The 10,614-nt window shown below is 49.6% G+C and overlaps 2 protein-coding genes across 2 annotated transcripts; one reads left to right on the top strand and one right to left on the bottom strand.

Annotated features, from left to right (window-relative positions):
- The first annotated feature begins 4,940 nt into the window (after positions 1-4,940).
- On the top strand, positions 4,941-5,847 carry Eras (ES cell expressed Ras). The gene has a single exon (XM_051179560.1). It carries the CDS (start codon positions 4,979-4,981, stop codon positions 5,663-5,665), a length of 687 nt encoding a protein of 228 aa, XP_051035517.1. The 5' UTR covers positions 4,941-4,978; the 3' UTR covers positions 5,666-5,847.
- Positions 5,848-6,555: 708 nt separating this feature from the next.
- Positions 6,556-9,817, bottom strand: Pcsk1n (proprotein convertase subtilisin/kexin type 1 inhibitor). Its single transcript, XM_051179556.1, has 3 exons — positions 9,579-9,817; positions 7,193-7,659; positions 6,556-6,848 (listed from the first exon to the last, which is right to left on the bottom strand). Exons 1-3 carry the CDS (start codon positions 9,690-9,692, stop codon positions 6,653-6,655), a joined length of 777 nt encoding a protein of 258 aa, XP_051035513.1. The 5' UTR covers positions 9,693-9,817; the 3' UTR covers positions 6,556-6,652.
- Between the last annotated feature and the right edge of the window lie 797 nt (positions 9,818-10,614).

Genomic DNA, 10,614 nt, shown 5'->3' with positions numbered 1-10,614 from the left:
GAAAAACCCCTCATTTCTAGCCAGCACAACTGAAGGGAGGGAAGAAGAAACTTGGGGGGGGGTCTTCATCAAGTCAACTGTCCATCCATTGCCCCCCCCAAAAAAAATCTGAAATTGAAGCAGGAAGCTAGATTGGCTCCACTGAAAATTAAATAATAAAATTCAGGAGAAAATAAGTGCCCACCATAGAAATAGGAGTCTTGCGAGGCATGGTGGCACATACCTTTTATCCCCACACTTGGGAGGCCAGCCTGGTCTACATAGCAAAGTTCTAGGACCGAAAACAAAAGACAAAGGGTCTCAGCCTGTCACGGCTGACCTCTAGGGTAAGAGGACATGAAAACTGTCAGGAAGTAGCCTCATTGGGCCTGTTTACCCGTCTTATCTCATTGACTTGCTTGGTGAGGGTAAGCCTCAATTTTAACTTGGATGTAGTGGTTATGGTTGGCATCCTGGGGGGAAGAGTGCAGTGCCATTTACCAGAGTTGGATGACTGTACGACTTTTCTGGAGTTTTTTTTCCACTTCTGAAAACTCCTCTGACTGATGTTTAGGGATTTTGTTCCTAGACTTACCTTGTCAAAGAGAAAAGAGCAGCTTTGCCTCCACTCCTTTTAGGTAGGGTCTCATATAACTCATAAAATTCAGGGTGTTTTGCCATGGTTGTCAGGTCGTCTGGAACCAGTGTTATAGATAGTTGTGAGCTGCATATGGGTGCTAGAAATCAAACTTAGCAGTCAGTGCTCTTAGCCACTGAGACCTCTCTCCAGGCCCTGCACATCCCACTTAAATTTTATTTGTATGAGTGTTTTATCTGCATGTGTGTCTCCACACCATGTACATGTCTGGTGCCACAGAGGCCAGAAGAGGGTGGCAGATCCCTGCAACTGGAGTTACAGGTGGATTTGAGCTGTCCTGTGGGTGCTTGGGAATTGAACCCAGATCCTCTGGAATAGCAGTCAGTGCTTTTAACCACTGAGCCATCTCTCCAGTCCTGACCTTGCACTTTTGAGCCTTCTGTTTCTACCTCCCTGATGCTGGAGTGACAGCAGGGTGCTACTTGATACCTTTAAGGCAGTGCCTGCCTGCCTAGCAAGCACTACCAACTGAGCTTTGTCTCAAGCCAGTCCAGTCCCTTTGGGGAAGTATTACAAATGCCCCCACCTTACTTGCTTAGAATTCTAGACTATGATTGTCATAGCTGCAAGAGAGTCTGAGGGATTTATAACTTGCACTTGTGCCTCAGATCAGGTTTCTTCTGTCCTCATGAAATAGCCTTTCCCCTGCAGTTGTTTCCCTTCAGGACAAACACAACCTTCCATCCAGAGCTACCTACAAACCCAGCTGAAGTTGTACAAGTTCTGTGGGTCAAAAAAATACTCAAAGTGGTTTCCAAAATGTGGTCTTCCAGGTCAAATCCTGACACAGCACTATACACACACAAATGGCCCAAGCTGAACCAACCCTAAAGCAAGCAATTCAGGCGAGGGAGGGGCGGGCCGAAGGGGGGTACTGTGTAAAGAGGGGCAGGTGGAGGTCCCGCCCACATTTGCTCTCCACATTGTGCGATGGCGGAGAAGGAAGGCAGGGGGTCAGGGGTCGGGCAGGTGGGAGGGGGCAAGCCCACATCCCCGCCCTCTGCCGCTGCTGGGGGTAGGGAGCATCCTAACCCCCAGAGTGTCCAGTCAGAGCTGCTTGCTGCCCCTCAGCAGACCGCCACTCCGGGGACACAGGTAAGCTGGACCCTGGCATTCCTGAGCCAGGCATCTTTTGGCGCAGGGTTCCAGGGGCCTCTTCCCCATCCTTGCCTTGTCCTGGGAGCGAGCCTCGCACTCCCTTCACCTTAGTCCAGTGCCTACCGTGCGTGAGCGGGAAGCAGGGCTGTTTCTCGAGGTATAGGAGGAGGAGAAAGGAGCAGTTGGGACGCCACCGCCACCAGACTAACTTGAGTCAGAAGTGGAGGAACTTAGGGATAGATTAGGGTCGCCTTTCCCCAACCCCGAGCTTTACACCACACCTGACTCTTAACATGGAAAAGTGCAGGCAGGGACCAGGCGAGTTGTCCAAGCTAACCCCGAGAAGGGGCCACAAGCTCTCTTATTTGGAGCAACTCCGTACCCTTCCCTCTCTCTTTGACCCCGTATGCCCAGCCTGCTTCTGCTCGCCTTCCTGGGGCTCCTGCCTTCCTGGGTGGGAGATGCAAGTCCAGAAGACTGATTCAGGCCGGTGACCACAGGGTCCCCAGAGCTCTTTGGGGATGCTCCAGCAGCACTCTACACAGTTAGGAGTTCTGTAACTTGAGCAGAAAGCTGAAGCCCCAATCTGTGATGTCTCTACCGTCCCTGCTGAGGGGATTGGGGCCAATCCCCTTATTCTTTTTCTGTGTCCCTTGTGAAAATAAGACGTGGAGACTATAGCCCCAGCCTTCCTGGGGTATCGCAAAGATTAGGTTGAGTGGCCATATTGGGGACTCTCTCGGCCTCCCCGCAGCTCCTAACTCCACTGTGGTAATTGCCAGTACCTTCGGGAGGCACCCTTCTCGTATTTATCCCCACCTCTGATCACAGCACCCCTAGATTTGCAGCTACTGCAGTCCCACATTTAAGAGTCATTCTTTCCCGATCTCCTGTCTTTTTAATCTTAAAAAGAGAGCTGTTCAGTTCCACCTTCAGAATAAACCAGAACCTGTCCTCTCCTTTCCACCTGTTCGGCTGCCACCGCCGCCTCCACTACCCCAGCCCTGGGTTCTTCTCCTTCTCCGGCCATCCTGGTTCTTTCTCTCACCGAGTCTCTACAAACTTTTTCCTGGCTGGGTCCCCAGACTCTGGCATACTCCAAAGCTCTGTTCTCTGCTCAGTTTTCTTCTTAACTTTCATCCCTTTGTGGGTAAGCCCTTCCCCCAACCCCCATCCCTCCTTACTTCCCCAAACTCTAAAGAATCTGCCAGGGATCCCTGGAACCCACCACCTGCCCCCAAACTGCCACTCCTCCTGGTTTCTAGTGAAAAGTGTGGTAACCACCATTATGGTGCACTCTTGGAGGGCCCTTCCCCAACCGGATATGGAGGTGCATTCAGTGAGTTAATGACTTGCTATTAATAGCTAACACAAATTGAGCACCTGCTGTGTGCCTAACCTCTTCTACTATGAAGATAATTTCCTTACTTATCATATTTATTGTCTCTCTTTTCAGTAGACTTTCTCCAAGGCCCCGGTAGTTCAGTCTGTATTGTTCTGTGCCATGTCAATGCTTGGCATACAGGAAGATTTTTTTTAATTAATTAGCTAATATTAAATAATGAAATACCTAACAATAGTTAACAACTTATCTGGTGCCAAACAACGTGAGGTTATAGACAACAGTGTGAAATATGAGAAAATATCGAAAGTATTGTTCACAGCGGTTAATGTTTTTGTTGGGGGTGTTGCTGTTTTGAAGTTTTTTTGTTGTTAAGGGTGGTGATTTTGCTTTTTTGAGTCAAGGTCTCCCAGTGGAGTCCTGGCTGGTCTGGAACTCATGGAAATTCACCTACCTCTGCTTCCTAAGTGCTGGACTAAAGCTGTGTGTCGGTCACTGTGGGGTCCAGTGAAATAATTCAGCTTGCTAGGCTTTCCCAGCAAGCGTTAGCACCCACTGAGATGTCTTGCTGGTCCTCTGCCTGATTTTATGTTGTACTGAGGATCAAATCTAGAACTTCATGGATGCTAGGTGAGCATTCTACCAACTGACCCACATCCTCAGTCTTGTTTTACTTTCTGTGTATATCTATGTCTCTGCCTCAAAATATAGGTTATTAGACTATGTGATTTGGTTTGCCTTTTTTTTTTCTTTTCTTTGAAATAGGGCCTGGTTCACAATGTGTTATGGAACCGAGGCTGATTCTGAACTTGTGATCATTCCTCCACCTCCTGAATACTGGGATATTATAGGTGTGAGCTACCAGACTGTTTTTTATGAGAATTGCTGTCAGGGCTCCATGTATGCTATGTGAGAACTAAACCAACTGTGCTATAGCTCTCCAGCCCTGATTTATTATCTTTCTGCATTGAGATGTTCTTTTAGAACGTAGTGGATGGGAATCCAGCCAATCACCAGATAGGCACTGCTGTGACAAGCTGGAGTTTAAAGATCACCAAACCAAATCACCCTCTCCTTGTGCAATGGAGAGAGACTGCTAAGGGATATAGAGATTCTTTTCCAGAAGATAAAGATGTTCAAGATTTTTTAAACATTTTCAAATTCAAACTATAGTGATGGTTATACAAGGGTCTCACTTTTTAACTGGGTGGACTTCCTGGGATGCATGTTAATATCAGTAGTAGGAGTGCTTGAAAAATCCCAGGGCAGGCCAGATGGCTCAGAGATAAAGGTGTTTGCTATCAAACACCTTTCCTGCAGAAAAAGCACCTACTCCCATAGATTGTCCTTTGACCTCCACACAAATGCTATAGCATACATGCACAACCCCATCCCTGCAAGGGTTACGTCATTTCCATCGATCCCAATCTAACACCTCCATGCACAAGATAAATGCAATTTTAAAATTAGATATATATGAAAAAGAAACATCCCCACTCGGTATTGAAGGAGTAGCTGAACCAAAGAGGCTAACCTCCAAGTTTCAGCAATCCTGTTTCTGCCCTCCCAGTGCTAGAATTATAGGTGTGTCCCACCATGCCATGCTTCTTTCCTTCCTTCAGAGATAAAAGGCAATTTTGCTTCTAATGAGCAGGAGGATTGCTGAAACTTGGAGGTTAGCACGACCTGTGGGACGAGTTCCAAGCTAGCTTGCACTAGATGTTAAGACCCTGCCTCACCCCACCCCCAAACAAGGAGAAAACAGCATGGTGTTCTTAGGTATGTTGATTCAATGGCAGCTGGGGGTCTCCTTTCTTCCAACCAGTCTCACCTGACCTAGCATTCTCTCCTCACTCTCAGCACCTGCTGTTTACAGCCCTTCTTGAGCTGACTGTTGGGGAATGGCGTTGCCAACCAAGTCTAGCATCCTGGACCTGAGCCTCAACACACAGTGCACCAGATCTCCAGAGGAAAGCCATGAGGCGTGGGCACAATGCAAAGATGCTGGCAGGCAGCTTCCTGAGTACAAGGCAGTGGTGGTGGGTGCAAGTGGTGTTGGTAAAAGTGCTCTCACTATCCAGATGACCCACCACTGCTTCGTGAAAGACCACGACCCCACTATCCAGGATTCCTACTGGAAGGAGGTGGCCCTGGACAATGGTGGCTACATACTGAATGTGCTGGACACAGCCGGGCAGGATATCCACAGGGCCCTTCGTGACCAGTGCTTAGCAGCTGGCGATGGCGTGCTGGGAGTCTTTGCTCTTGATGACCCGTCATCTCTGGACCAACTGCAGCAGATATGGTCCACCTGGAGCCCGAATCAGAAGCAGCCCCTGGTACTCGTGGGCAACAAGTGTGACCTAGCGACGACTGCTGGAGATGCTCACACTGCTGCAGCAATCCTGGCTCACAAGTGGGGAGCCCCCTTCGTGAAGACCTCAGCCAAGACACGGCAAGGTGTAGAGGAAGCCTTTGCTCTGCTTGTCCATGAGATTCAGAGGGCCCAGGAGGCTGTGGCTGAGCCAAGCAGGGAGAAGACCCGACACCACAAAGCTGTGTGTAGCTGTGGCTGCTCTGTAGCCTGAAGATCTTAGTCAAGCAAATTGACCCTTCTCTTGTCATGTCAAGATGACAATTCTCTTGGCATGTGTCCCCTCCCCCACCAAATAACAGTTACCATGGACACCTTTTTATTCTCATTTGGTGAGGAGTTAGGTGGGAACAATGGGGTGTCCAGCATTGGCTGTGTTTTATGAAGCTCTATGCAAAAATGGAATAAATGTTGTTCATACTAAGTCTTTTTGGGGTTGCTTGTTTGTTTTGAGACAGGTTTACTATGTAGCCCTGACTGGAACTCCGAGAACTACTTGCCTCTGCCCATGCCTCTTCAATCCTCGGATAAAAGCTATGTGCCACCATGCCAAGGATTGTTTTGATCTGAGACAGGTCCTCATGTAGCCCAGGGTGACATTGAACTCCTTCCTGTCTCCACCTCTCAAGTGCTGGGATTATAGGTGTGTATACTATACCCAGCTTTCATACCAAGTGTTATGTGGGTGGGAGAATGTTGCTTGAATTTTCATTCAATGACTTTAGAGGAAGATTACTTGAGAAACTGCCCCACTTTGTTTTGGATACTAGGACAAGAAGCCCCTAGTCCTGGTGGGCAACAAGTGTAGTCATAGCTGCTTGACTTTTAATGCCATGGACCCCTGGCAGACTCTGAAAGTGACCTCAGCCTCCCAGGGAACCCCACTTCAGTGAAGCCTAGAAGGTCAGTACTGCAATGACACAGCTATTGTCTGTAGGTGCTTTTTTGCTGGCAAGTAAAGCACACACACTAGGCATGGGCTCCTTGTCTGTAGAGAACCCAAATAGACAGCCACCTCTCACCTAACCTACTGCCCCCTAGAACACGCCACTCAAAGAGCTGCTATAGATTGCGTTTATTGAGGGTTCAGGGAATGGGGGGGTCTTAGGGTAGCCAGGTAGGAGGCTGTGGACGTGCTGGCAGGAAGTCAGGGTTGCTGGGGGCGCTCCTGGGTTCCAGGGCGTGTGGGATGCGGCAGCGCTTAGGGAGGCAGAAGGCGGCGTGCGGGCGCCTGGGGCGAAGAGTTGTCCAAGCGTTTCACGCGTAGCAGTGCCCCCAGCACACTCTCGGGAGGCGCCTCAGGAGCCAAATCCTGGTCCGCAGCTCGGCGGAGGCGGCGCGGGGCTGCAGCAGCTTCTGGTTCCGAACTTCCGGTGAGGATCCGTCCCAGCAAGTACCTGCATGATGAAGTGGAATGCAGTGAGGATGAGGCTAGGCATCACCTCTGTAGTCCCCAGCCCGGACAACACAAGTTTGTGACACCATATGGCTTGCAACCTCCATTGAAGCCTGGGGTACTCACTACTTTCAGAGGAAGTCAGAGGTCCCCACCTTCCATCCCAGAAATGCCTTCCCCAAAGACCTCTCCAGGCAGAGAGGAGGTATATGGGTGCCTGTCCCCTGTACCCGGGATCTAGGACTTCACTTCTCATGCTCGCACAGCGCTTTAGTGATCTCGGTTCCCATCTATGAAGCAGGTCCCGCAGCCCTTGCCCTCCCTCCCCCTGGCCCCAACGGGCACCTCAGCAGCTCCGGGTCCACGTCAGGAGTCTCGTCACCGGCGTCCTCGACATCTGGGCCAGTGGGGCCATCGTCATACACTGGGGGCCGGGGGCGCAGTGCAGTGGCAGGCGCAGGGACAAGCTGAGCCGCGAGGGCTGCGGGATCTAGGCGAGCACGGAGCAGAGCGCGTGCGAGCTGTGCAGCAGGAGCGTCCGGGTCATCGTCCGGGGCCAAGGGTGGGTCCGAGGCACGCGGGGAGCCCCAGACACGCAGCAGCTGCGCCAGGACACGCGCCTGCTGGTCCTCTGCCTCCTGTGCTTCGGCACGCGCGCGTTCCTGTCTCTCGGCCTCCAGCAGGTGCGCCAGCGCCCGCGCCAGCTCCTGCACCGCACCAGCCGCCTCTCCTCGGGGCACAGCCCGACGCAAGCGGCGGGGAGTGCCAGTCTCAGCCAAGGGCGCGGATGCTGCGCTCAGACTGCGGGGCTCCTGCGAAAAGATGAAGGGGGTGGTGGTGAGGATATTGTCATCGTCTCTCTAGCCAGAGTCGCCCAAGTAGGGGTGGGGCTCCATGGGTTTTAAATGACCACCACATTTATTGGGCCCCTCCAAAATTCCTATCGTCTTTAAGGTCCCCATAGAACCCCAAATAGAATACTTTGCTATTGGAAATCAAATTTGCAAAAATAAGCCGGGCATGGTGGCACATGCCCAGCAGGCAAATTTCTGAGTTCGAGACCAGCCTGGTCTACAAATAAAGTTCAGGAGAGCTAGGGCTACACAGAGAAACTGTGTCAGGAAAAACAAAACAAAATTCAAAAATCATTTTGAAAGGGAAATTGCCCATGTCTAAAAGGAACAATTTTTTATGGTCCACTCCTAGGGTGTTCAAAGCCTACTGAACATAAAATGTCTAGAACCATCACAGTAGTATTTTATAATAGCATAAAAGTAGGGGGAATGAATTTACAGGGAATTCCTGTAAATATACTATGACATACTAGTATACCCATGATAACTCATAGGATATGATGTGCATCAATAAATGAACCTCTCACCAAAGCAGAACAAAAAAAAAAAAGGTTCTGGGGGCTAGCATGAAGGCCTCGATTCAAAACCACATGCACATACACACACACACACAAAAGCAAATTCTAGAATCCCACTGTAGATAGCCTAAGACTATTAAACACCAAGGACTTCTTGGTGAAACCACCAGGAAGCAGATGCCTAGCTTGATTCCATATCTATTATGTTCCAAAAGCAGAAACTAAACAATGGATTGTTTAAAGATTAGCTACAAATAAATGGAATCAATGTGAGGGAAAACAGAGGGTAAGACTAGTCAAGGATTCCTAGTATTGGTCATACTTTATTTCTTAAGCTCAACAGTGGCTATGCTAAGGTGATTATTTTACCATTATTCTCTATAACTCACATATATGTTAAACAGATAAGGATTTTAAAAATCTTTTTCTGTGATTCAGACAGCTTTGAAGAGGTAGAGGAGCAAGGTGCTCCATCCATTTCCCTTTGGTCAGCATCCACCACCCCACCCTCAGCCCCTGGGGAAATCACACCCCAGCAATCCTCCCACCCCACCCCCACACATGGAGCCCTTGAAATGTTACACATGCAACCCAACACTGCCATATCTGCTGCAAGAAAGTACATAGAAGTGGTTGTTTTGTGCCTGTATGCACATCCCTTGTTGGAGAAATGATGTGTTGCTATGCTCTCTGAGCCACCCAGGTGCAAGGAGAGGCATCGTTTTTAAAAACACAGTGCAGAACAGAGACATCATGGCTTCTTTCCCTGCAATGACACAGCTCCACAAAGAAGCAAGAAGGAAACCATCTCGTGGACACACATGGAAAAACCCAACCCAAGCCACCACGAAATATGTAACCTGAGGTAGAGGGACCACGTCTTCCAAAATGAAAAAAAAAAAAAAAATCCGAACACAGAAGCACATAAGTACACAGGAAGATACGCCCATATACTACGTCATTACACATAAGGGTTCACAAATGTGCACATGGTATCACTGAGAAAGCAATCAGGCCCACAAAAACGTCAAACATAAGAATCTCCAGTATTGCAGGACGTTCAGGGGCAGTTAAACCAAAGACACGGACATCTTTTCTGAATATGCCCTACCTACTCCCATGTACAGCGCCATAGGCCACCGCGGGTCGAGGTCATACCAGGCCCCACATGCTGAGGGACAGTCAGGGTGCGCACCCAGTACCCTCACACCCAGAACCTGCGCTTGGCCTAAGTGTGGACTGTCAGTTGCACCCCAGGGCACTCTTGCCAATCTCTATGCACATACCTGCAAGAATGCCGCACCAACACTTTCCCCCACCCTCCTCCCCACCCCCATCCCCTGCTGACTGGAGTCGCACCTTTATGGACCTCGCTGACAGAGCAGGGGGCAGCCTCAGAAGGCCCAAGAGCAGCAGCACCAAAAGGCCGACGCCCCCGGCCCTCGGCCCGCTGAGCAGCGGCGACCCCGCCATGCTGCCCCAACGAGCCGGGCTCCGGACAGGCGGACTGACTGGCTGTCAAGTGCTCAGCGCTGGGACTAGTGGGCACAGCCGTAGAGCTCTGCGGCTGCGCACATCCAGGAGCCTGGCCCCCTCCTGTTCACCCCCTCCTGTCACTCTACGCAGGCGCAGAATTGGGGCTCTGGCCTTCTCTTCATCCTGCACATCGTCATGGAGATGTCCAAGGTGCAAAGCCCAGAACTGAAGTCTGCACTGGCGGTTGCCATGGCAGTCGAAGGGCAGTTGCTAGGGCAATAGACCTTGCTGTCGAATTACCAGACAAGGAAAATTGACTCAGTGGGCTGAAATAAGGGTCTGTTCTCTGTCCTTGGGGGAAAGAACAGACTATACTCTATTTGATGGATAAACAATTACTGGCTGCATACTGTGGACCATGATGTTCACAGAGAAATGAGTTCAATCCAGGTGACAAGGCCATGGGCAGCTCAGTTCATATTGCTATGAATTAGCCTCATGCCCAAATGAAGCTACTACCAGCAACTGCAACCTCAAAATGACACCAAGTTCTATAGGATTGATATTAGGTAGGAGCTCACTAAATGCTCCTTCCATTCCCGTCTCTTTCCAGTACCCTCACCCCTCCATGGCTGTATTTATTTTGTTCTCATGTAGCTTCAGCTCTCTCCAGCCCCCTTTCCCCATCTGTCTCTTCAAACAGTGTCTCTTTTAATCTCTCACAAATTCTGTTCTAATTTCCGTCTGTATTTACTTGTTTTTCCATAAATACATAGATTTGTGTCCATACATTGTTCCAGAAAGAATTTCTCTCTTTTTCTTTCATTTAAAATTGAAACTAAAGAAAAAAAAATTAAAGGAGAATTACAACAAAGTATGGTGACATGGCATAAATGAAAAGTGAAGGAAAGCGAGGCAC

The sequence above is a fragment of the Phodopus roborovskii genome, unplaced genomic scaffold (assembly GCF_943737965.1).
Source record: "Phodopus roborovskii unplaced genomic scaffold, PHOROB, whole genome shotgun sequence".
NCBI classification, from domain to species: Eukaryota; Metazoa; Chordata; class Mammalia; order Rodentia; family Cricetidae; genus Phodopus; species Phodopus roborovskii.
This window is presented reverse-complemented; position numbering and strand designations above follow the sequence as displayed.